The 25,109-nt window shown below is 48.2% G+C and overlaps 1 protein-coding gene across 1 annotated transcript in view; it reads left to right on the top strand.

Moving 5' to 3' along the window:
* HTR4 (5-hydroxytryptamine (serotonin) receptor 4, G protein-coupled) overlaps positions 2,400 to 25,109 on the top strand; it is a gene marked incomplete at its 5' end in the record, with an annotated part of 45,507 nt that continues 22,797 nt past the window's right edge. Inside the window, 5 exon segments of the mRNA NM_001001267.1 lie at positions 2,400 to 2,527; positions 4,002 to 4,202; positions 16,234 to 16,387; positions 17,278 to 17,319; positions 20,247 to 20,815. Coding sequence (NP_001001267.1) covers positions 2,400 to 2,527; positions 4,002 to 4,202; positions 16,234 to 16,387; positions 17,278 to 17,319; positions 20,247 to 20,815 — 1,094 coding nt within the window.

Raw genomic sequence — 25,109 nt, 5'->3', positions numbered from 1 at the left:
CGTGGGTTCAATCCCTGGCCTTGCTCAGTGGGTTAAGGATCTGGCATTGCCATGAGCTGTGGTGAAGCTTGCAGACAAGGCTCAGATCCCACATTGCTGCAGCTGTGGTGTAGGCCGGCAGCCGCAGTTCCAATTAGACCCCTAGCCTGGGAACCTCCACATGCCGCAGGTGCAGCCCTAAAAAGACAGAAAAAAAAAAAAAAAAGCTTTTATGTTTCATCCTTGGGTCTTGTCTTGATTAGGTAAAATCTTTTCTGTACTTTTAGCCTGTCTTCAAAGACACTGAAGAATAAGCTTCACCATTGTGAATACAGCGTCTTTCGCTCAGTTGGGGAGTAGCTGTGCCCTTCCTGTGTACTAATCTGCCTTTACACTACACATGCTGTAGACGCTGTGCCAGGCCCTGGGGGTTGCGGTGAAAAGGTGACCAAAGTCAGGATATGGGGGTGGGACACAGGCGGTAATGATGGACCTAATTTCAGACACGGCACGCATGCTATGAGACGGTGTTGGCTGTGGCACATTAATTGGGGGTTACCGTTCCTCTGAGGCCTGAATGATGAGAAGAAGCTACGAGTGAAGAGAGCTCGAGAGGGGACAGGTTTCAGAGGGGTTCTGAGTCGCAGCCTCTGAGAAGGACAAGGACAAAACCACCACCCCCTCTTTTATTAGACTCTTTACTTTGATTGGCATGGCTTCAAATCAAAATGATTTGGGGTAGCCACAACTCCCGGTTGAAGCCTTTTTCCTCGTTAAATGGTACCTGTCCATTATCTGCACTGTCTGTAGTTGGAAAGGTGATTTAGAGGAGCCCACCTCAAATTTCTTTTCATCTGCATCCTGGTACTTCAATCAGCAGTAAACACACTCGGGAGCAGAGTGGAGCTTTCCGACTCCTGATTCCAGGTGTCGCCTGTCTTCCAGGCCAGGCCAAATGGAAAGAGCTTCAGACACCACCAGAGCCTGGACTTGGGGCCAGCAGCCATCCTGATTTTGTCAGAAATGCTCAGTAACACAGATCTTTCTTGACCCTGCGGCCAGTGTTTCCTCTGGCGGCCTGCAGAACAACCAGCTTCTCCCAGACTAGCTTCTAACATGCTTTCCCCACCCGGGTCCCATCCCTGGGCCTTAATTTCTCCATGTTGAAAAATGTGTTTGGGTCTAAGAGTTTTAAGATCATTTGAAATTTCCTTTGAAAAGTTTTTACTGCTCTATTAAAAACCAAATCTTTTTCTGTTGGTTCTTAATAACCTGCAGGTGTGCTTTTATTGACAGAGAACCCTCACTTTCAAGTTACAGAAACAAAATGCACAGTTGACACTAGGAGAGCAAGGTTTATAGAATTAAATCAGCTGCTGAAATGCACAAGAACGCAAATTTGAACTTATATTCATTCAGCAGCAAAAGAAATGTGGTTCACGGAGTTCCTGTCGGGGCACAGTGAAGGCAGAATCCGACTGGAAACCATGAGGTTGCAGGTTCAATCCCTGGCCTTGCTCAGTCGGTTGGGGATCTGGCATTGCCTTGAGCTGTGGTGTGGGTCACAGACATGGCTCAGATCTGGCGTGGCTGTGGCTGTGATGTAGGCCAGTGGCTACAGCTCCGATCAGACCCCTAGCCTGGGAACCTCCACATGCCACAGGTGCAGCTCTAAAAAGCAAAAAAAAAAAAAAAAAAAAAAAAAAAAAAGAAAGAAAGAAAGAAAGAAATGTGGTCCAAGGGCAGTGACAGGAGTCCCTGAGCTTATTGATTGTTATCTTTCCAGTGGGCTTTTCAGCAGCTGAGATCAGTTTGTGCAGGTCAGCCACATAAGAACAACCTTCAAACCATGACCTGTTTCTTGGACAGCTCGCCTGCACACAGCAGCTTCTGCAGGGGCTGGGCTGGGATGTACTGAAAGCCAGGTGGCCCTGGTATTCAGCAGACCCCGGTTCAAGTCCCCGTCTTTCATTTACTTAGCACCGTTTTTCTTTCATCCACTGACTATAAATGATGCATTGAAATTGAGCTGTCAGTGGATAAAACAGATGAGGTCCCTGCCTCTTGGAGCTCACAACCTAGCTGAGTAGGTGTGCCAGACAAGGACCGACCCAGTGCCATTTCTGAGCGCAAGCTGAGCTAAGTGCTCTGAAGGAAACGGCGAGTTTCCTGATGCGGAGAAGCACTGTGCAGTCCCAGGGGAGCTAATCCAGCTCTCTGAGCCCCCTCTTGGCATGTGGGCGTCCCCCAGGGTAACGTGTAAAGCGACAGGTGCGGGCATCGCCACACATCAGGTGCACAGTAAACGTGTGTTGCAGCTTCGATGGTGAAGTTTCCTTCCTGAATATTAATGAGGGAAGATTAGGGTTCTTCCTTGGGTTTCAGAGTTTCCTTCAGTCGTGTTGGCCTGTGTGTCTTTCAGTTCCAAGGAGGGTTTCGGGTCCGTGGAGAAGGTCGTGTTGCTCACGTTTGTCTCGGCGGTTATCCTGATGGCTGTCTTGGGGAACCTGCTGGTGATGGTGGCTGTGTGCAGGGACCGGCAGCTCAGGTGAGTTGCTGGAGGTGACCGCACGAGGGAACCTGGGTGGAGGTCTGGGGTCTCCCTGGAGAACCGAGGTCCGAATGTGTAATTCCCATTATCATATAAAAGGGGATGACGCTTGGAAAATAGAGCAGGGAAAGAATCACACACAATCCCACAGTTGTGACACAGTATAAACATGTAAGTGTGATTTCCCCCTTCCCCCCGCCCTCCCTCTCTCTCCCTCTTCCTTCCTTGCCTCCCTCTTTGTCTTTCTGTCATATATATATATATATATAAAATTCTCTCTTTCTTATATATGTGTAACTATATAATATATATATAAAATGGCTGAGAGCATATCTATTCTAACCATTATTAATTGGTTCGGAGAAAGGGTAGCTGACGAGGGGCTCATGTAGGGTTTAAACCTGGGTCTTTGGCTCTTTCCACTTTATTCTCATCCCTGGCTGCAAATTAAAAGCATTGGAAGGCGTTTAAGATTAATCATGTGTGTGGCGTGAGTGTGTGCCATGCAGGATTTGGGATGTACTGGAAAATCATTCATTGTTTATCTGAAATTCAGAGTTAACTGGGTGCCCTGTATTTTATCTGGCAAACTTGCGGGTGGGTAATAAGTTCATCATCCAAAGTCCCTGAGCTAAACTGACCTGGCGTAAGCCCTGGGCATCAATACTTCGAAAAAATTACTGGGCGATTCTCGTGTGCTGCCTAGATTCAGAGGCGCCAGGCTGTAAAGGGGCTAGAGAATGCAGTCCTGCCTCCTCCTGCCGCCTTTCTAAGCAAGGCATGCTCTGATCAAGAAAGTGGAAAAAGCCAGAGTTCCTGTCGTGGCCCCTTGGGTTAAGAACCCAACATAGTATCCAGGAGGATGCAGGTTCAATCCCTGGCCTTGCTCGTTGGGTGAAGGATCCGGCGTTGCCCCAAGCTGTGGTGTAGGTCACAGATGCGGCTCTTGATCCAGCATTTCCGCGGCCGTGGTGTAGCTCTCAGCTGCAGCTCTGATTCATCCTTAGCTTGGAAACTTCGGTGTGCCGCAGCTCTGGTTGTGAAAAAAAAAAAAAGGAAAAAGAAAGAGAAAGAGAGTGTAAAACAAAATTCTAGCAAGTGTGACAAATGGGAGGCCCATGGTCCTCAGTCTAAGAGTGGAGTTTGACGTGGCTCCTGAGGGGAGGGGAGCCCAGGTCTGGAAGGTGGTGGGCGGGGCCAGGGCTGCGGTGGGCGGGGCCAGGGCTGCGGTGGGCGGGGCGAGGCCTGTGAAGGCTCCGGAGGGGCCCAGGGGGAGGCAGGGAGGGCGGAGCGCTTGCGGGGCGGGGCGGGCTGGAGAGCCCCACGTGACGGGAGGGGGCACGGAGGCGAGACCCATCCTCTGACTTCGCTCTCGTCCGCCCTCTCTTTGCTTCCTGACCTGCTCTGTGCTCTCCTGCTCCTGCCCCCACTTCCTCCTCCTGCCCCCTCCCTTCCACTTGGCTTCCCACAGGAAAATCAAAACCAATTACTTCATTGTGTCTCTTGCCTTTGCGGATCTGCTGGTGTCCGTGCTGGTGATGCCCTTTGGAGCCATTGAGCTGGTCCAGGACGTCTGGATTTATGGGGAGATGTTCTGCCTCGTCCGGACGTCTCTGGATGTCCTGCTCACGACGGCATCGATTTTTCACCTGTGCTGCATCTCTCTGGACAGGTAAGGCCAGAGCCCTGCGAGTCGCGGAGCTCCTGCTGGAGACAGCCAACGTCTGGGCTACCGGGCTGTGTCTCTCTCTCTCTCCCCTCGTTCTTGGGGACGTGAGCCTCAGAGACGCAAACCTGGCTGTTCACTTTTTCCTTTGCTCTTCCTTTGCAGTCAGACGCTCTCTGGGGCCCTGCAGACCCCGAGCTGAGTGAGGCCTAGAATCTGCGGTCTCCATAGTGACACGTTCTGCAGCCCCATTTCTCGTAGGTACAGCTCAGGTTGTACCCTGATGACATGAACAGAACTCTGAGGATGCCGAGAAGCAGGAATGAGTCTGTCTGTCCAGCTGGCAGCAGGGCATGACAGTATTCTCTTTGAGCATGACCTTCTGAAAAAGTGTCCGTATCCTAATTTCGTGGGCTTATTTAGGTTTGTGCCTATGACTGTAGAGACGCTTCTCCAGAAAATTAAAGGTGATTGTGAAACCCCACTAAGTACCTGCTTTTGGATTCACCGCTCATTTCATCCCTGTGTCTTTCTTTTCACTTCTAACTTTAGGAGGCCTAGTGATGCCCATCTTTACGCCATTTGTGGGAGGTGCATGTTTACCGTTTGTGTGAGTACTTTTGGTTTTCCAGTTCCTGCTCATTTGTAGGCAACAAACAGTCAAGCCAGAATGTAATTAGAAATCACCCGACCACATACTGCCATCACTGCCGTCACATCTCAGGGGTAGTTCCCAGAGGAAGATGTGCTGTGAAAATCACATGTTGCCAGAATTGCCAGGGACAATCTCTTACTGTCTCTTGGTTCGTCCAGCAGACCTGTCTTTCCTCGTCTTGAATGGGTCACTCTTTCTTTAATGGAGTTCATCGGCTTAAAATTAGAGCTTTGGTATATCTAAAATGTGGCCTTCGTACACTAAAATCAGAGCTTTCCCAGATAGTTACTCATGCTGGGAAAGCTCTGTAGGGACTGAAACCAGCTGAGGGACCAGCAACTTCATCTCCTTTTTTATGGGACAGGTGCTTATTGATTAGCATGGCAGTTGGGAGTTCCCACTGTGGCTCAGTGGGATGGGCAGTTTCTCTGCTGCTCCAGGACATGCACAGGTTCCATCCCCAGCCCGGCACCGTGAGTTAAAGGATAAGGCATTGCACAACTGTGGGGTAGGCCGCAACTATGGCTTGGATCTGATCCCTGTCCTGAGAACTCCATATGCCACGGGGTGGCCAAAAAAAAAAAAAAAATAATAATAATAATAATAAATCAATAAGTAAATAGAAAGGAAAAAAGAAAAGAAAAGAAAAAACAGAATGGCAGGTTTCTAATGGCCTGCTCTAAATCGTGCATGTGTCTCCCCCTCTCTCTCTTCCAAGAACATGTAGATGCGTGTGTGTAAGTTAAATGCAGTGTATAATGAGACTCCATTCTACACCCTCAAAGAATAACATTGGTAAACTGAACTGTTGGTTGCAGCCAGAACCACAGTGTCACAGTTTGATTTTCTGTGCAACAGTCTGACTTTGGTGCATGAAAGACGTTTTAAGATGAGTTCCCGTTGTGACACAGTGGTAACGAATCCAACTAGAAACCATGAGGTTTCAGGTTCGATCCCTGGCCTCGCTCAGTGGATTAAGGATCCGGCGTTGCCATGAGCTCTGGTGTAGATCGAAGATGCAACTTGGATCCCATGTTGCTATGGCTGTGGTGTAGGCCGGCAGCTGTAGCTCCGGTTCAACCCCTAGCCTGGGAACCTCCACATGCCTCAAGTGCAGCCCTAAAAAGCAAAAAAAAAAATAGAAATAAAATAAAAAAAATTTAAAAAGACTTTTTAAGACAGTTGGTATACACTAAAAAAGTTGCCATTAGGAAAAAAAAATGCGAGGAAGGAAAAAAGATATGGAAATCCTGCAGGACAGCCTGTGACCGTTGCCAGAATAAGTGGTGAGACCCAAGGTGTTACGAGAACGTGGAGAAGGCAAAGCTGAAGAGATCAAGGCAACTGGAGGGAACCTCGAGTTTGGGCAAAAGCCAGGGAAGGCGATGAGCAGGTGGGGAGGTGTCGAATCGTCTTCCTAAGGGGAGGGTTTGCTTTGGGAGGCCTGGGGAGAAGAACTCAGGTTTCCTATGAGGTTAGCTCTCATATCCTTTGGAAGGCATGGAATTTTCCCTGAGGAGGCCTGCATTACCGCGCAGCAGTGTGGACTCATCCTTAAGAACCATCTGCTTTAGAACTGAGGATGTCTGGGTTCAGATCCCAGCTCAGCCAGTTTTTAGCTGTGAGAGTGGCAGTAGGTTCCTCAGCCTTCATGACTCTCAGTTTTCTCGGCTTTACAGCTAGCGCCACTAGCACCTATTTTATAGGGCCGCAGTTAGGATAAAGTCAGATGCTTCGTTTAGGGCATCGCCTTTACCCAGCTTGGCACAGGCCTCAGTGTCCGTGTGTATTCATTTCAGCTGCTTGTAACCCTCCACACCATTCATGGTCTTTCTTACCCCACTGTGACCTCCTTCTCTGTAAATGGCTTTGCCAGCTGCCACGTCTAGAGACCAGGTATTTACTCTTAAGGGGGTCTTTCCCGTCCTCTGCATTTAAATAAGGACAGTTCCTGTAGATCTTCCTTCGCCACATCTCCGTCATCCTAGTCCAGGCCGAGAATGTCTCTTGCGTGTCACTGCCGCCACCTCCGGATTGTTTTCCTCAGTCTCTTTTACCTGCACCGGTCCCCTCGGTCCTCACAAGACCTCACAGCCGTCTTTTAACACTGCAGCTCTCATCCCACTGGTGCTTTGCTCGGAACCCTTCCCTGCCTGTTCGTTGCCCTGAGGACCAGAGCAGACTCCGTGGTCTGTAGGGTTGGGTACCATCGGTTTCCTGGCTGGGCCCCCAGCCCCTCACGCCCTGCACCAGCCTCTCTGTCCAGACCTTCTCTCCCTTCCTCCAGGGCTCTGTGCTCAGCCGCCCTGGCTCCTCCTCCCCCCGGGAAAGCTCCTGCACCCTCTCCTCTCCTGCAGGTCCTTTATGTTTTAGCTCGGTCCTCTCTTCCTTGTAAGAGTCCTCTCTGATCTGACCCGATCAAACCCCACTTCTTTAAAAACGTCATGCATTTGTGATTAAAACCACAACTAGTTTTTCTTTAATTTTTTCCCTTAAATGTCTCTATCTCCCTCAGTGGGAAAAAGCACAAGGGTGTGAATAAGGACAAGGCTTCTGTCCTCACAGACTTACCTTTCAGTTGGGAGATTGACGGTTAACCAGTAATCACATAACTATTGACTTGGCTGTTTTGTGAACACGTTGAACAAACACAGTATTCAGCACATTCTCTTTTTGAGCATGGCTGCCAGGAATTCCATTTCCTTCTCCAACAGCTGACATCAAGACTCCAATAGTTGAAGCGAAATGGGATCAAATGGTTTTTCTTCTTCTTCTTCTGGTGCCTGGCAAACTTGCCGTCATTTCCTGTTCCAAGAGGCCCATTGAGGTGGAAGGTCCGCTCTGGACGCTAGAGGACATGTGAGCGTTGCAGAGTGTGGTCTGATTTACACCTGGCTTCTGTTTTGCCGTGTTCCTCTTCTTCTTCTCCGCCTCCACTGCTGTACACTTTAGAGTTAACAGCTATAAATAGCAGCCCCTGCAAATTCCAGGCGTTGCATGTGCAATGAGCAGTCTTGTTGTGTGAATATATTTTAGTTTACTCAACTGGATTTATGTTTTAAATGAGCTTTTGCAGAGGGTTTTCCCTGTATATATCCTAATGAATTCCCTGCATGTAGTGTTTTTCCCAGCTTGCTTGCGGATGGTACAGTGGTCCGGTCTTTTTCGCGGTGTGTGTGGGACAGAAAAGACATCGATCATTCGTCGCTGAAAAGTCACAGGCTTCAGACGTGGTTCTGCAGGGTCTAGTCTAGCTCTCTCCCTGTGTTTCTGTCTCCCCTCCTCTTCGTCTCCCTTTCCTGCTCTTTCTCTTTGTGTCGTCCTCTCTGTCTCTGTTTCTGTTTCTCTATGTCTGATCCTATCTTTGTACCCCTCCCTCTTTGTCCATATGCCGTTTTCTTGTTGCGTCCACTCTCAGGATTCAGAAAAATAGCTATAGGCAACGTAAGTCTTAAACCATCCTTATCGTCTGAGTCCAGGGAAGAGAAACCGAAGTGCTACCTCTCATTGAGGAACTTAGGTTGGCTTTGTCTGAGTCAGTCACTCTCCTCTTGACCGGTCAGGCGGGGGATGACACATCTGGTTGCTGGGCAGAGGTGAGGCACTGCGATTGTCAGCTTTACCAGAAGCATTTGCTGCAGGAGAATGGCATTTCCCTCTGGAAGGACGAATGTTGAGCAGACAAGAATAGCAGGTACCAGCTTCTCTTAAGCTGACCAAAGGCATCTCTCTGGAGCCTCCACAGCAAGACAGAGGTGTGTCTTCCCCAAGTCTTCTTTATATCAAGCCAGGTGTTGCTAGATCCTTCCACTGGCTTCGGATGTCTTACTTCTCAGACTTTTAACCATGCTGATCCTCCTTCTCTGATCATGCTGTATTTTGCCTTATACTTGGCTCAGATGCAGTTTCCTTTAAAAAGTCTGTTTCAGCTCATTGAGGATACCATTCCTATAGCACTGCTCCCATTTTCCTCTGATACGTCCAGGTGAATTATCGCCCTTCCTCCTGGCAGCCCAGGAATTTGATGTGTTTTAATCTGCAGAAAAATCCTCCAACAGTTACTCAGTCACAGATTTTCTTTTAAAACAGGTTTTCTTATAAAACATAAAATTCTGATTCAAAGATGACGTATTTCATCTTGTTCTAGAAATTAGTGTGCCTGTGTTTCCTAATGATCTCTCTGGAGCCAAAGTAAATGTTGTAGTGTGTAAATGCAGAGTGTCTGTCCCTGGAAACGTGTGTCACACAATTGCGTTTGTTTTCCCAAGACGATTGAAAGGCGTCTCTGCAAGGGGTGCCTCTTTTACGTTTCCCTTTCTCACATACTTTTGCTCCGTATGTAATAGTAATGGTACAGTAATGGGAATATTTATCTACTATTAAACAGTAATATTTATTGAGTCGGAGTTGATGCTTGAGGATATGAAATCTTATTCTTATATTCGTTTCATCAACTATTTATTGAATGCTTACTGATTGCCAGGAGCTGTGTGCAAAGCACTGAAAGGACGGTGGTGAACCATCCGAAAAGCTCTGAATCTTGGAGATTTTAGTCCAGTGGCAAATCCAGAGAGCACACAGGGAATGACGGTAAAATCGGTGGTCATGGAAACGTAGTAAGGAGAAGTCAAGGAAGTTGACTTCAGTGCAGGGAAAGCTTTCAGAGAAAGCGCTGCTGAACCTGGGATCCGTGCATGATGTAGAGGCGAGGGGGTGAAAGGGGAGAGGGCGAGTAATGGGCAACGACCATTCTAGAAAACAACTTCTCTGAAGCTCGAGGTTTCTTCAGTGACGCATTATCAACTAAAGGCTAAATGCTTAGCTTATTTTCGAGTACTTTTCCTGGAATTAACCTCAGTCTGCCTTTCCCATCTCAGCTCCCACCCATGAGTGGTCCGGTATCATTTCCTGAGTATGCCGTGTGTCATCATGGTTCCATGTTGTACCTGTGACTTGATTCCTTTTCTTTTCCTGGTGAACATGCACCTTCTTCAATACGCACCTTCTCCACCACCTGGCTGAGCTTCCTCCCCAAAGAAGATGTGTTGTTTCTTCCTTTGCACTCATGGAATCTTAAATATTAGCATAGTAGTAGCCACTCATTTTAATAATTGTTTGTTCGTTTGTTTGTTTTTTTGGCTCACCCTCCACCACCAGCTCCTGGAGAGTCAGCTTTTATCTCCTCTGTTGCTGTGTTTTTCTTACACATCCACAGTAGCTGCTCCAGGCTTATTTAGCTGAGCATAGAATGATCTCCATGTGACTTGTCTGACATGACTTTGGTGTTAGCTTTTCGACCCTTTCAGAAGTCTTGATACATAGATGTGTCAGAATGAGGCCTGGGGTGCTAGGTTTCCTGGACTCATTCTCAGCCTGACCCGTTATCAACTGTGTGATCTTGAGAAAGTTAAATTTTCTGGGTTTTATCTTCTCATCAACGGATTTACACTAACAATAGCATGTTCTGCTTGGAGTTTATGTAGACTAAATTATTTATGCAGAAATCATAAACCGGGGTGTGGCCTCTAGTAGGCATTCAGTAAATGTTCACCACAATTATTCCATTATTGTTTTCCTTTCCAAGTGCACATTTTTAGGGGCTGCTGTCGGTAGTTACCTTCTTCCCGTTGCGTAGCTGGGTGTCCTTCAAGGTGGGCTCCTCAGCCTTCTGGCCCCGGGTATCTCTCCTTTCTCTCCTGGAGAGGTCACCCATCCTGTGGCGTCACCTGCAGTGCTGCCTCATCTCCCCTGCGCTACTGTCCCGGGCTGGGTCCTCCGGGGCTCTGCTGAGCAGGTCAGCTGCCTGTTCACCATCTCACCCTAAGTATCTTTCTGTCTTCTCAAACCCAGTGTGCTCAAGTGGAAATTTCCATCATAAACTAATATCTTCTTGCGCTTTGTACATCAGAGGTGCATCTTTCAGTCACCTTTTAGTCATTTCACCGTAATTCCTCTTTTAGGGCATCTTTTACTAATCTACCTCGACCAGCCAGATGCCACGTCATAGCCAGTTCCCAGTCCGTAGTGCGTGCACGCAGGCTTAGATGGACCTTATTTTAGGGGGATTTCAGGACTTCGACAGTCCTTCAGGTTTTGATATTCAGTGTTTCTGTGCTTTAATTGTTTCCAAAGTGGTTTGTAAAGAATTGGAAGAATCCCCCAGGGACGTTGAAGAGGCGGCAGAGTGAAGTGACAGCAAAGAGGGAACATCCCGGCCCTCAAGGGGCTCCCGGGGTCAGATGCCAGCTTGGTTCTTACCCGACTGTGACCTTGGACAAGTCTCGACACTTCTGTGCTCCTGTTTCGTCCTCTGTGGAGTGGGTGCACTTATAGTTCCTATCTCCAAAGGAGCTGTGAGGACCAGACCAGATGGCACAGGTCGAGGCCTTGATACGTAAATGAAAGATAGCTCTTGCCATTAACGCCGCCGGTGTGCTTTGCCTGAATTCCAAATAACTTGCAGAGTCACTGGCTGCTTTGGTCTGTCACTGTTGTGCATGAGTTTGGGGGGCAGTTCGTAATGGGACAGGTCTAGTTGTTGTTAGCACTGGCAGTGGTGGTGTTCACATGGAAGTTTTAAAAAGCAACACGAGGGGTACAAATGAAGTCGTCTCCTTTCTATCTGGTCCTTGATCTATAGACGAGTTAATTTTAAGGAAGCTCCCTCCATTAGTCAGTTAATACTAGAACTCAGTTCTTATTTTTGTTTTTCTATTTATTTAATTTTTTTTTTGGTCTTTTTGGTTTTTTTAGGGCTTCTCCCATGGCATATGGAGGTTCCCAGGCTAGGGGTCTAACTGGAGCTGTAGCCGCCGGTCTACACCACAGCCACAGCAGTGCCAAATCCGAGCCACGTCTGCAACCTACACCACAGCTCATGGCAACGCCGGATCCTTAACCCACTGAGCAAGACCTGGGATCGTACCCTCAACCTCATGGTTCCTCATCAGATTCATTTCCTCTGCGCCACGACGGGAACTCCTAGAACTCAGTTTTTATTAATCACTTATTTGGTAATGTTTGTTTTCACATGCTTAATTTAGGTTCTTGAATGCCGCTTTCAAGAAGATGTTTATTTTTCTAAAACCTTTGTTAGAAAGCAAAGATTGGAAAGGTATGAGGAAAGAAATGAGAAGGATGTGAAGCGGCTTATTCCTGGTAGCTGCCTCAAGGGTGTTGAGGCTTTGGGAAGAATCGTGGGCCACAAAGTCAGGTGGATGCCCTCATTTTCACTCCAATAAAAACCTTACATTCTCTACTCCATGCCCCTTAAAATCAAATTACTTTTATTGGGAGACACAGCATTAGATTGAAGATGTAGAGGAGAAGATTTAAGTAAAACATTCAAGTAAGACACAATTTGGTGTTTTTATTATTTACCTTTAACTCTCACTCACAACTCAATCGATGTAATTGAAAGAAAAATAAGCTTTTCTTTTTCCCTTTACTTACTGCTGATTTCTAATGTAGGAAGTCAAGGATTTCCCCTCCTTGGCCAGCCGCTGCACACCGTGCAGGAGTAACCTTCATCACCTGCTGTGCAGGGACCCCTGGCTGTGTCCCACCTTCGCCCCCTGGGGCGGGAGAGCTGTCTGAGCAACTTCCTTGCAGGCACTCAGTGTCCGGGGCGCAGTCTGCAGGCGGACGCGCAGCGGGTGGTGGGCCGTGCGCTGCAGGTGCCTGACCCCCTTGAAGCTGAATCTCAGAAGGAAACCTGTCACCACTATTGGTTTCTCTGTAGCAGCAGCGGGCCTAGCAGCCTACGGTGATGCAGATTGAAGCTTAGGCATCTGGACAGCAGGACCCAGGGAGATTTTACTGTCCTGCGCTGTGTTCATGACGCCAAGGGAATCAGACGGCTGCCCTGGCTGCGCTCGACTAAGGCAGAAAGGCTTTCCTAACAGTGCTTAGAGCATCGGTATGGCTGTGTGTTCAGAGAGCTCTTCTGTAAGTTCTCTGATCTTCCCAGCGTCGTCCTCCAAGCACCTGCATCCGCTTACGGAAATTGCAAGTATCCTCATCTTGCTCCCACATGCCTTTTCTCCAGCAAGGTGTTTAATTTGGCTTTGTCTTTTTTGAACTTTTGGATTTATATGCCAAAGGGGCTCCAACCGAAATTGCCAAAATATTGTCTTTACCCAATATCTTGGCATCCGGTCCACACCTCAAAAGTCATAAATTATATGACAAATGGGGCAGAATCTATTTTTCATGTACCCCTTGACTGTCTCTTTTGGGCTGGAGAATGAAAGGTGCTGTGATTTTAGCTATGATCTGGAGGCGTATTGAACAGAAACAAAAATGTTCTTACTGAGAACAAAGCACCTATGAAGGACATATCTGACGTGCAAAATCGTTTTTACCGAGGCAGAGTACTTTGGTTGTAAGTAACAGAGACTGCCTTTAGCCAGTTATTAGCTTTGGCTGGAGCTGTCGTCACAAACCCCACAAACTGGTGGCTTGGAACACAAGGGTATTTATTGGCTAACAGTTTTATTGGCTGAAAGTCTGAAATCAGGTGTTAGCAAGGCCCTGCTCCCTCTGAAATTAGGAGAAGATTCTTCCCTGCCGCTCCCTGCCTTCACGCGTCTTGCTGGGGGTCTTTGGCTTGTAGAAACACCAGCTCAGTGCTGTGCCTTCACTTTGCTGTCCTCTTTCTGAGCATATCCGTGTTGAACTTTCCCTTTTAATGGCGATGCCGTCATTGGATTAGGACCCCCTCTAATGGCCTCGTTTTAATTGTATTACCTCTCTAAATAGTCTCTTCTCAGGTAAGGCCATATTCCAAGACACTGAGGGTCTGGATTTCAACATCTCTTTCAGGAGAAGGGAATACACTTCAACCCATAACACGAGCTTCAGCAAAAAGGGAATTTGGGAGTTCCCGTTGTGGCGCAGTAGAAACGAATCTGACTAGTAGCCATGAGGATGCGGGTTCCATCCCTGGCCTTGCTCCGTGGGTTAAGGATCCGGTGTTGCCATGAGCTGTGGTGTAGGTCGCAGATGTAGCTTGGATCTGGTGTTGCCGTGGCTGTGGGGTAGGCCGGCAGCTGCGGCTCTGATTGGACCCCTAGCCTGGGAATCTCCATGTGCCGCGGGTGCGGCCCTAAAAAGCAAAAAATACAAAGGGGGTGGCCTGCAGTGGGTAGATATGAGATGACTCGTTTAACTGAAGGACAAGCTAAAGGCTGAGGACCCGAAGGGGCGAGAGCACGACCGCACCGAGATCTGAGGAGCAGGAGCCGCTCTCAGCCCCACCAGGCGGCTGTGGGAATGGAAGGCTCTTGGGGAATCTCCTGTTGTCTCTGCATCGCTCAGTGTGCCGTTCAGAGTCCCAGGAAAATGTCCGACTGTGTTAACTCCCCATCGAAAGAGCCCCATTCTCAGTCTTTCCAACCGCGTGACAGTGACAGAGAATTCCCAAAGGATGCGGGGTTCTGTTACCAAGGAAAGGGAGGAAGAGGGTACGTGTCTAATCTAGGCCCCGAAGCTGGGAATGAAGAAAGGAGCAGAATTGGGAGGGAAAGACAGAGCGGTTTGCGTGTACTCCGAATTCATCAACTCTACGTTAGTAAACTCTGATGATTCTTAATTAATACAGCCATTCAGAAAACGTACCACTGTGATAAAATTCGCTTTTCTTGTGTATGTCAAGGGCATGGGCAGAATGGAGAGTTATCTGCGGTTGGGTTGGGTCCTCACGTCAGCTTTGTGGGTAGAGAAAACGAGTTCCTGAGTGATTTCCTCTCCCACTGTCTTGTCTGCTGTTTGAGCTCTGGCCCAGTTCAGGACACTCCACTGTCCTGCTGGTCGCAGGAAGCTCCCTGGGACGGCGTGGTCAGCTCCTCTTTGAGGCCACGTGGGGGATCAAAGCCCCTGACATACTCCTCTCGCGCTCCGCCGCTGGGCTCTGCTTCTCATTTCCCTCTCTCGCCCAGCTCCCCTACCACCGCTTTGTTATGTGAGTTACGCTTTGAGTTAAGGAAAGAAAGAGGTGGTCAGATTCACACTGACCTGCGTCGAGTGCGAAGCATGAGGGGCGGTCCTCAAGGAGTGGTATTACATGCTAAAGCCGAGACTTGGCCTCCAAGCTGCCTTTTTGCAGTTTTTCTTTGACTCTTCTAAAGACGTAGAGCTGGCAGATCTACCATGCTGTTTCGCCTGGTGTCAAATTCCACGAACTGTCTAGACGTGGACGGAGTGGTCTCTGGGACTGGAATGACCTCCGGCGTGTCGTCTGGGAGTTAGAGTCCAGACCGTTGAGTCGGGCAAGTGGTGCCTTTATCTGGAGGACCAAGAAAGCGAGTGCCGTAGACAGAAGCCAGGCTTGGGGAAGGATGAGCAGGGAGACCCACGGCAGACATCATACCCGGAGGAATGGGAATGAGTTGGTCTCTAGCAGTAGGTAGGCAGTCATGACCAGGACACACTGGGAACTTGACGTTCTTGGCATCAGAGGAACAATTAAATGGTTCAGCCCAGAAATAACATGTCAGTTCTGCTCACGACTCATAGGCCGAAGCAGTCACTTGGCCCCACTCAGCCACGCGGAGCTTGGGAAGTGCAGGGGCCTGCAAGGGGGATTGGACGTAACGGAGCAAACAGCAGCGATCATTCCGCTCTGTCAAAAGTGCGCCAACTCCGGGTTCCTCCCCAGCAGCTCAAATCCAGGCGATCCTGGGACTTTGCATTTCCGGTGGGTGTCCCCTGAGTGTCTGATGCAGGGAGAAAGGCAGGATCCTTGGACCACAGTTTGAGGAACACGGACTGGACCTTCTCCTCAGTACGGATAGGTGATCAAGGGAACGAGGACCCGTTTGAGATACCGTTCCTGGAGCGCAGATGTGGGGCCACTCTGGGTCACCTCAGGGTGCTCTCAAGGAGGACTTGGGTGTTTTGGACCCTGCAGCCCGGAGGGTCACACAGGAGCTCCCAAATGCCCAGGCCTGTGGCTAGATTTGGATCCCGCCTGAGACGGAGCAGACCCTCGGGTGCTTGTCGAGCTTCTCGGGTCCTGGGAGAGGAAGGGGGATGCGGGCTGAGCCCTGGTAGTGGCTCTTACGTGTGTGATCGACCGTGTGTAGGAGCAGAACCTCACCGGCCAGTGTAACAGTTTATTGCACAAATGCGTTTTCCCTGTTCTCCTCCCTCCTCTCCCTCCTCTCCTTCCCTTCCTCTGCGACCCACGCGCCTCACTTCCTCGCATTGTCTCCTTTTCCTTCCTTCTTTCAACTCCCTGCCTCCCCCTCTAATCTCCCCGTCCCCACTGTTTCCTCCTCTAAACTGCCGCATCCTGCCTGCCGTCTCCCCTCACGTCTGCTCCCCTGCTCCTGCTCCCACCTGCCCTTTCCCTTGGCACCTGCCCGTCTGCCCCCTCTCCAGGTACTACGCCATCTGCTGCCAGCCTCTGGTCTACAGGAACAAGATGACCCCTCTGCGCGTGGCGGTGCTGCTCGCAGGCTGCTGGGCCATCCCCGTGCTGATCTCCTTTCTCCCCATAATGCAAGGCTGGAATAACATCGGCATAACTGACCTGGTGAGCACCCTGCAGACGCCGCTGCCCCGATTAGCTTTGTGTGCCCGGGATTCTAAACAAACACGCAAAGTCAGGTTGGGTGGATGGGCTGAGAGAGAGCCTGCTAGTGGTCCGAGTAACCACCCTGACAGCCAAAAAAAGCGGGCTAACGCATTTGAAAGCTGACCGTGTGCCAGAAAGTGTGCTTAGTGCTTGCAATCCTGAAACCATGCCTTTGGGGAAGAGTCTAATGATTTCCCCTCATTTCATAGGTGGCAAAACTCAGCCTCAAAAAAGGTGAGGTGACGTGCCCAGTGTCACACAGCCAGTGAATAGCAGGACCAGTGTTCAGAGCCTAGCAGAGGGGCTCCAGAGCCTGAGGGGCTCCAGGAGGCCTGTGTCCCATGTCATGCTGAGATGTAGGAGGCTTGCGGTGACCCACAGAAACCCTGTCATGCGGGTGAAAGCTTCTGGAGAGTGAAGAGAGCCCTGGGCAAGGAAGGAGTCAAGAGAACGGGGCCCAGCTCTGTCCCAGACCCACTTCCTGGAGGGCGGTGATGAGAAGACCCATGGTCCTCAGAAGGGGCAGTGTCTTCGGGTGGCCCAGCCGAGCAGCATCCGCCAGCTCCTGTCTAGGTGCTCTTTAGGAGTCTCCAGCTCGGACGCGCTGTGTTTGTAATCCCAGACTTGGGAGGAAGATCAAAAGCTGTGGTCTGGATCCATGAGCAGATTATTCCCTAAGGGAGTTACGGGTCCCTTTCAAACGGGCCCCGGGGCCGTCTGGAAGCAGGAGGAAATGGGGAGGAGAGGCAGAGAGGGAGCTCCGGCCCGAGGCCCAGTCAGCGCAGGAGCTGCCCCTTCCTCTCTCCGTCCCATTCCCAGCCCCTAATCTTGCCTTATTCTTTGTCCAGGAAAGGACATCCAAACCAAGACTGGGCCAGGATTTGCATGTGGTATGTGAGAACACGAGTTCCTTGGGCTTCTGAAGGAAATGCTTGGGACAGGAGTGGAGCAGTGAAAGGGGACCCGTGCAAGGCAGACTGTATGGATGTCTTCTTAAGTCCTACCCCTCTTCTTTCACACCTTCGGTTTTGTCATTCCTGGGGGAAATGAAATTCAAATTCCTAACAACCAGGGTAGTAATAATAACAAGGCCTGCAAATGTTGACCGGTGACTGTGTGCCGAGCCCCACTTTTTTTTGGTCTTTGTTTGTTTGTTTAGGGCCGCATATGGAGGTTCCCAGGCTAGGGTCGAGTCGGAGTTGCAGCCCCCGGCTTACACCACAGCCACAGCAACTCGGGATCCTTAACCCACTCGGTGAGGCCAGGGATGGAACCTGCATCCTCATGGATGTTAGTCAGATTCATTTCCACTGAGCCATGACAGCAACTGCAAGCCCCAGGTTAATTTCGTCATTATTTTCTTGCTCAGGTCTCACATCAGTGCTAGGAGGTCAATCCTGCCATTGTCCCCGGGAAACAGAGGGTCAGAGGATGGGGGTGACGTATCTCTAAGCCCGGGCTTACGGGACTCCAGAGTCTGTGCCCTCGTGTGTGGGCCAGACTTGATCCCCGATGGAGAAGAGCTTTGGAAGCATGAGCTTCGGTGCATCAGAACTTACAACAAGGGCACAGCTCTCTCAGCTTCTGCCATAGACGTTCCCAGGAACCTAACCTAGGGAATTCTGTTCACTCGCGCGCATGAGATGAAGCATCCTCTGTCTACTTCGTGCGACTGGAGAACGGGGCATGTGCCTCTGTTAACCCGCGCCTAGTGCTCGCTCCGCGGTGTTGTAGTGGCAGTCCACGTCTTTGACTCTGTCTAGAGAGCTGGCATGACCCACATGCTCACAAGACATGGACACTTGCTCTTCATCAGTCACAGTAATTAGAGTCCATAAAGTTGCCCCAAACACTGAATTAGCAAATTATGTATCTTTGTTCCTGGGAGAAATACAGGGTTAGGTTCCTGTGACTCTCTGGTCACAGTATTTTCATCAACCAATCAAAACATAATTTATGCTGCTTATAAGGGAGGGCCATGAAATGTAAGGTGACAGAAAGGTTGAAAAAACAATGGAAAAAAATAAAATAGGCAAACACTAACAGGAGGAAAGCTGCTGTAGCTGTTCTCATATCAGTGATAAAAATAAATTTAATGCACTTTGTCACATTAAGATATTTTATAATGGTGAAAATGTCAATTCAGTAGGAGGATATACTTAGCCTTGCAGTACACTGTAAGACAAGATACTCAGTGAAATAGTATATTGAGTGCATATATGTTTTTGTTCATATCTGTTCATGTGTATATTAACATTGGATGTAAGCTGGCTTCAGGAAGGGACGTGCCATTGGCTTACACAGCTTTCTTCAGCCAGGAACTATTCCTAGAGAAGGCTGATAACTAAGAGCTGTTAGGAGGCAGAGTTTGTAGTCAGAAAAAAAGCGTTTCAATTCTTAAGAGGGGTCTTATATCACAGTATCCAATACAGGTGAGGTTTGTTCCAGAAATGTAATCATGGTGATTCACTAAATTAATTAAAAAAAAAAGCAAGGGAGGAACCCACGGGATCATCTTGTTACTGCCAAAAATGCATTGACAAAATTCAATATCCAATCTTAATTTTAAAAAATTCTCATTGGGGAATTCTCTTGTGGCCCAACAGGTTAAGGATCTGGCATTGTCACTGCAGCAGCTTGGGTTGCTGTTGTGGCAAGGGTTTGATCCCTAGCCCAGAAACTTCCACATGCCACAGATGTGGCCAAAAAAGTTAATAATGATATACAAAGATGAAAATTTACATCAAACTAAGAGTAAAAGGGAACTCCCTATTTCTCAAATAGAGGGCTCGCCGAAAACACTTAACAGCAAGTATCATGTTTAAATCATTCTTAAAAGTAAAATATTGAAAACCAGGATGGCAGGTCTTATTAAGTTCATTGTGCAAGAAAAACAGTGTTACGATAGAAAAGGAAGAAATGAAATGTTCGACAGTCACATGAGTGTTCATGGGAAAAATGCAGAAGAACCTAGAGTTGAAGTGTTCATTACTAATTTTACAAAGTTGCTGGTACATAGCTAATATACAAAAAATTTTATCTGAAGTCTGCGTATTAGCAACAGAAAATTAGGAATACGAGTTTTAATGTGCTGTTTGCAATAGAATAAAAAACAGTACTTAGGAATAAATCTAGTAAAAGATGCACAGGACGTTTACACGCAAAAGATAAAGTATTACTGAAATAAATATTTAAAGATTTACATGAAGGGAGAGAATTACCATTCTGTGAATTGGAAGCCAACAGTGAAAAGATGTCAGTTTTCCTTGGTCATTCTATTCTAACTCTAGTCCAAATCCTAGATTTTTATGGACTCAATAAGCTAATTCTAAATTTTATCAAGAAAATACTGAGATCTAAGAATAGCCAAAGCAGGGGAGTTCCCTTCCTGGTGCAGCAGCTCGGATCCCACGTTGCTGTGGCTGCGGCGTAGGCCAGGGGCCACAGCTCTGATTCGACCCCTAGCCTGGGAACCTCCGTATGCCATGCGTGAGGCCCTTAGAAAAAAAAGGAGACGAGGAAGAAGAATAGCCAAAGCAGCCAAAAGCACATTCCTTTCTGCCGTCATGGCTCTGTGTGCTGTAGGCTTGTTAGAAGAAGAAGAAAGGCTGTTTTTTTTGATGTCTTCTTTTTTATTTCCTTTCCCTTCACCCTTCCCTTTTCTTCATCCCTCCTCTGTTCGACACCTCTTCTACCGTCCAACCCCTCTTTTTCGCTTCTTTTTTCTTATAATTTTTCTCCTTCCCTCCTACTTCTTCCTCTTCCCTTTTTCCTTCCCTTTGCCCCCACCGTCCTTGTTTCTCCCTCCACCTCTCAGATAGAAAAAAGGAAGTTCCACCAGAATTCGAACTCTACGTACTGTATCTTCATGGTCAACAAGCCCTACGCCATCACCTGCTCTGTGGTGGCCTTCTACATCCCGTTCCTCCTCATGGTGCTGGCCTATTGGCGCATCTACGTGACAGCTAAGGAGCACGCCCACCAGATCCAGATGTTGCAACGGGCAGGGGCCCCCGCAGAGGGCAGGCCTCCGTCCGCAGACCAGCACAGCACCCATCGCATGAGGACAGAGACCAAAGCAGCCAAGACCCTGTGCGTCATCATGGGTTGCTTCTGCCTCTGCTGGGCTCCGTTCTTCGTCACCAATGTCGTGGACCCTTTCGCAGACTACTCTGTCCCCGGGCAGGTGTGGACCGCTTTCCTCTGGCTCGGCTACATCAATTCCGGGTTGAACCCCTTTCTCTACGCCTTCCTGAATAAGTCTTTCAGACGTGCCTTCCTCATCATCCTCTGCTGCGATGATGAGCGCTACCGAAGACCTTGCGTGGCGGGCCAGACGGTCCCCTGTTCAACCACAACCGTCAACGGATCCACTCATGTGCTAAGGTGAGTGCTTGGGGCCGTGCGTGCGTGCTTGTCTTCATGGGCATGACTCAGAAGAGAGCTTTCCAGTGTCTGTTTCCAGATGGGTGATTCTTGGAAACCTGTGCAGCATTTTCAGAGATTAAAGAGAGTTCTGCCGTCTGGAATAAAGCGGTGGGTGAGGGCTCAGGTTCTGGGGAAGAATGACGTGTGTTCCCATCCAGCCACCTCAGTTCTTTGACCTTGGGCAAGTCATGTAACCATTCTGAACCTTGATTTTACTAAAAAACCCCTGAAAATCAGGCTCGCGATTTCCACGTCACAGGGCTTTCGCGAGGATCAAACTAGCTCCTGTCGGTAGGGCACATAGTGCAGAGGCCGACGTCAGTAGGAACTTGGTAAATCAAATCCACCCCTGTTTCAGAGGTGGCGCTGTAAGGTCATGGTTGAAAGCATGGTAAAGTAGCCTTTGTTTTGATTCTCAGTGCCGCTACTGTCACTTGTGTAATATTGCTTGGTCTTCCTTTTCTTCAACTGTTAAAAAATGATGATAATACTGTGCATCTTGTAGGGCTTTTGTAACACTCAGGGGTAATGTGTTCATGTAGGGCCTGACACACAGTACGTGCTCATGATACTGCGAATAATGTTGTGACTAGTAGTAGGAATAGTCATAAGAGCAGGGAACCTGGCACCCTGAGGTAGCCGTAAGTAACGTGATAAACCAAACTCAGTAAACTAACAAACAGGCAGTAGCAGTGCCATGTGATAAAGCACATAATGAAGGATGGACAATGTCGAGTGTGGATTTGAGCAGCAAAGAAAGGGTTTCGGTTCAGGGAATCCAGGAAAACGTCACAGAAGAGCCTTTTCTAAGAATTTGAGCCTTGGAGGAGCTATCAAGGAAGGCATTCCAGATGGAAGGAGCAGCCCGAGGAAGGGTGTGCATTATGAGCGCGCATGGGCCGCGTGGGTGGTTAGCCCCAGGGCACACAGTCCAAGGAGGCGGGAATAACTTTGGAGGTGCATTTCCGTGGCCAGGCAGGATGCCTCTTGCCAAACTCTGAGCGTCTTCTTGCTACCCTGGCTTAGAGTTGTTCTCAGCTGTGAAAAGTCATGTGTGATAAATACATTCCTCCTGTGTCTAAGATGAATTGTCAATGACAGTTTTTTCCTTTGCCCTGAGATGCATAGGAGTTTCCAAAGAGCAATTGCTTCTTTTGGGAGAAGCACTTAATTTTTCCGATGATGACATATTTAGCTCTTCTGGCAGCTGAAAGTTGGGCACTTTTCATTTGCATGTGTAAGAAAAGAAAAAATAGGAATTGCCATGAAATACAAATACTGCCTCAGAGACTGCTCAGAAGCTTGAAGTCAACTTTCTGCTACTAGTGTGGGCAAGCTTGTGGCCGAAGCCTAGTATGGTGTTGAGATTGCAGCTGGTGGAAGGGCCTCAAAGGGCACTCCTGCAGGCTGACATTCTTTTTTTTTTTTTTTTTTTTTGTCTTTTTTTGGTCTTTTTGCCATTTCTTGGGCTGCTCCCACGGTGTATGGAGGTTCCCAGGCTAGGGGTCCAATCAGAGCTGTAGCTGCCACTGCAATGTGGGATCCGAACCGTGTCTGCGACCTACACCACAGCTCACGGCAATGCCGGATCCTTAACCCGCGGAGCAAGGCCAGGGATCGAACCCGCAACCTCATGGTTCCTAGTCAGGTTCGTTAACCACTGCGCCGCGACAGGAACTCCCAGGCTGACATTCTTAATCATCGTGCCTCGGCGAGTGTCATAGAAAGGATCCAGCAGTAGAGTGTGTGCGCAAGAACTTCCGTGTAGGTGCCAGAGAGTTTTCAGCAATTCGAGCGTAGCATTTGCCCGTGTGGCCGTCAGCTCGTTCCAGAGTAAGCGGTGCGCTTCCTAAGTCAGCTGTTTAGAGCTGGCACCTTTCCCCATAGAAACGGTGCTGGAAAGATGGGTTCTTGTTCACGGCGGTCGAAGAATGAACTCTGCAAACACACAGGCAGCAAGCAAGCCAAGTTTTTATTAAAGGAAAGCAGATGGCTCCCAGGGTTACTGGGAGTGGGGAGAAGAGCCCTCCCCTTCTCTCTTGTCCTATAGGGGTTTTTATTCCCTAAAGTTGGGGGGCAGGAGTACCCGCCTGGGGTCCAGAGAGGTGTGGTCTTCTCCCATTGGCCTTATTCAATTACTCGTATCAGTCCTTGTCCAGTACGGTTCTAGGGGTGGAAATGTCTCCTAAGTCTCATAGTTTCTTTGACCTTTTCCTCCCTAAACTGAGTCACAGGGGATTAGGGATTGAGGTCCATCCTCCCTGTAGTAAAAGGGGCCTGTGGGGTTGTTACTCCCTGGAGCCCTTAAGCCACGGATGTTCATCAGTGGCCATATCAAAGAATGCCTGGAAGCCCCTGCTCCTGCACTGACAGCCTGAGTTAATATTCTGCCTCAGAAACAGACCTAGAAAGAGTTGAGGGTTACTAGGGCAAACCAAGACAGGTGTTTTATTAATACTGTACTCTTTTATCCCTGCTTCTTCTGCAAATCTGTGCATGATTGTTAAACAGAGATAGCAGTTTAGAGACGGCTTACGTGTATTCTTATTATACTCCTTACAAATATCTCTTCCTGAAGTCATGAAGAGTGCGGGAAGTTGGTCTGAGTTATTTTTCTGTGGGGGGCGAGGGATTTTATGAGAGTGGGGATAGCCTATTCTGAGAAGAGAAAACTGTTTGGAACTTGGATCCACTAGAGTATAAGCCTTGCAAGGACAGGAATCTTGCCTATTTATTTCCTGCTACATAATAAATATCCAATATGTTGCCTGGTGCATAGCAGGAACTTAAACTCTTGATGAATAAATGAACAAATCTTAACAATTAATTCTCCACATCAACTGCTTTAACTTAACACATCCTAAGAAAAATTTGTGTTTTTCCTAAAAGGCCCACAAGTAGGACATCAGCAGATTCCGATGAATTCATGAAATATGAAACCAAAACAGTGAAAAGTAAAATCAGCTTTTATCCTGCCAACCCTACCCCTAGCTTCGGAGCCAGCCCTTAGCACTAGCCGGGCAGTCTTTTCAATGCGTGTACAGCCATTCCTAAAAGCAGACGAACTCAGATTTCCGAGGTTTTTCTCCCTTTTATTTTATATAAACGGGGCCATTCTGTGTGTACTTTTCTGCGTCTTGTGTTTTATCCCTGAACAATGCATTTCAGGTACCACCTCACCTCAGAACATATAGATCTAACTCATTTTTTAAACTGTTCCATGATGTTCTGTACTTAAAAATACCTATTAGATTTTGTTTAATTGTTTCCCATGAGTGATATGCGGGTGTTTCAATCTTCTGCTGTTACAGACTGTGCTATTTTCGTTGCCGTGGAACACACTTCTTTGTGCATAGGCCAGTATTTCTTTTAGGGGCTGCTTGGCATGTATGTACATTTTTAAATGTTCTGTTCACCATGAAGTTGACCTCCCAGGGCACCATTTCATCAGCAGGGTGTGACAGTATCTGCTACTCAGATTCTCCTTCCCTCTCCAGCACTGGTGGTTATGCATCTTTTGTTAGCATGCTAACTTTAAATACACGCATTCATTTAGTTTGCATTTCCCCGACGATTTGGTCGGAACCTTTTTTAAATTAGTTGCTAACGGCACCACCATATGCTTGGTGCATTATCTGACAGCTTTGGTCTATTTTTCTCATCAGTTAATCTTTGGTTATATAATTTGCAACTACATCTTCCCATCATCTGCTTAATTTTGAAATTTGGTTAACTTTGTCTTACAGAAATTTCAAATGTTGAAAAAAACTTTTCTCACTTGACCTTTTCCGACTGACCCACCTTCCTTCTTGAAATCTTTTCCGCGTTAGTTTTCCTCAGCACGGTCCTCGTCCGGTTCCCTCCTGACTAGCAGCAACCTTGCTTTGCATCCTTTGCAGTTCTTGCTTTGCATCCTTTGCAGTTCTTGCTCCTCCGCTGGCCTCTTCAGAGCTTGGTTCCTCGAATGACAGTCTCACGTCATGTGATTTTGACACTGACAGCACTTAGGACTCAAACGCAACCAGAACCCAGATTGGGACTTGAACCAGTGGTTTTAAAATTAGAATCGCTCACCCAGTGTCTGGACGTACTGAAGTTCAGGTTCTTTGTGCCTCAACACAGAAGGAATTCAGTGAGACAAAGTGATAGGCAAGAAATACATTTATGAAGGCGAGATGCAGGTGGCAGGCAAGGAGGCTCTGCCCTGCGGATCGAGTGGGCTGCGTTTTTATAATCCAAGGGAAGTGGGGTG

Source organism: Sus scrofa, chromosome 2 (assembly GCF_000003025.6).
Source record: "Sus scrofa isolate TJ Tabasco breed Duroc chromosome 2, Sscrofa11.1, whole genome shotgun sequence".
Classification (NCBI taxonomy): Eukaryota; Metazoa; Chordata; class Mammalia; order Artiodactyla; family Suidae; genus Sus; species Sus scrofa.
This window is presented reverse-complemented; position numbering and strand designations above follow the sequence as displayed.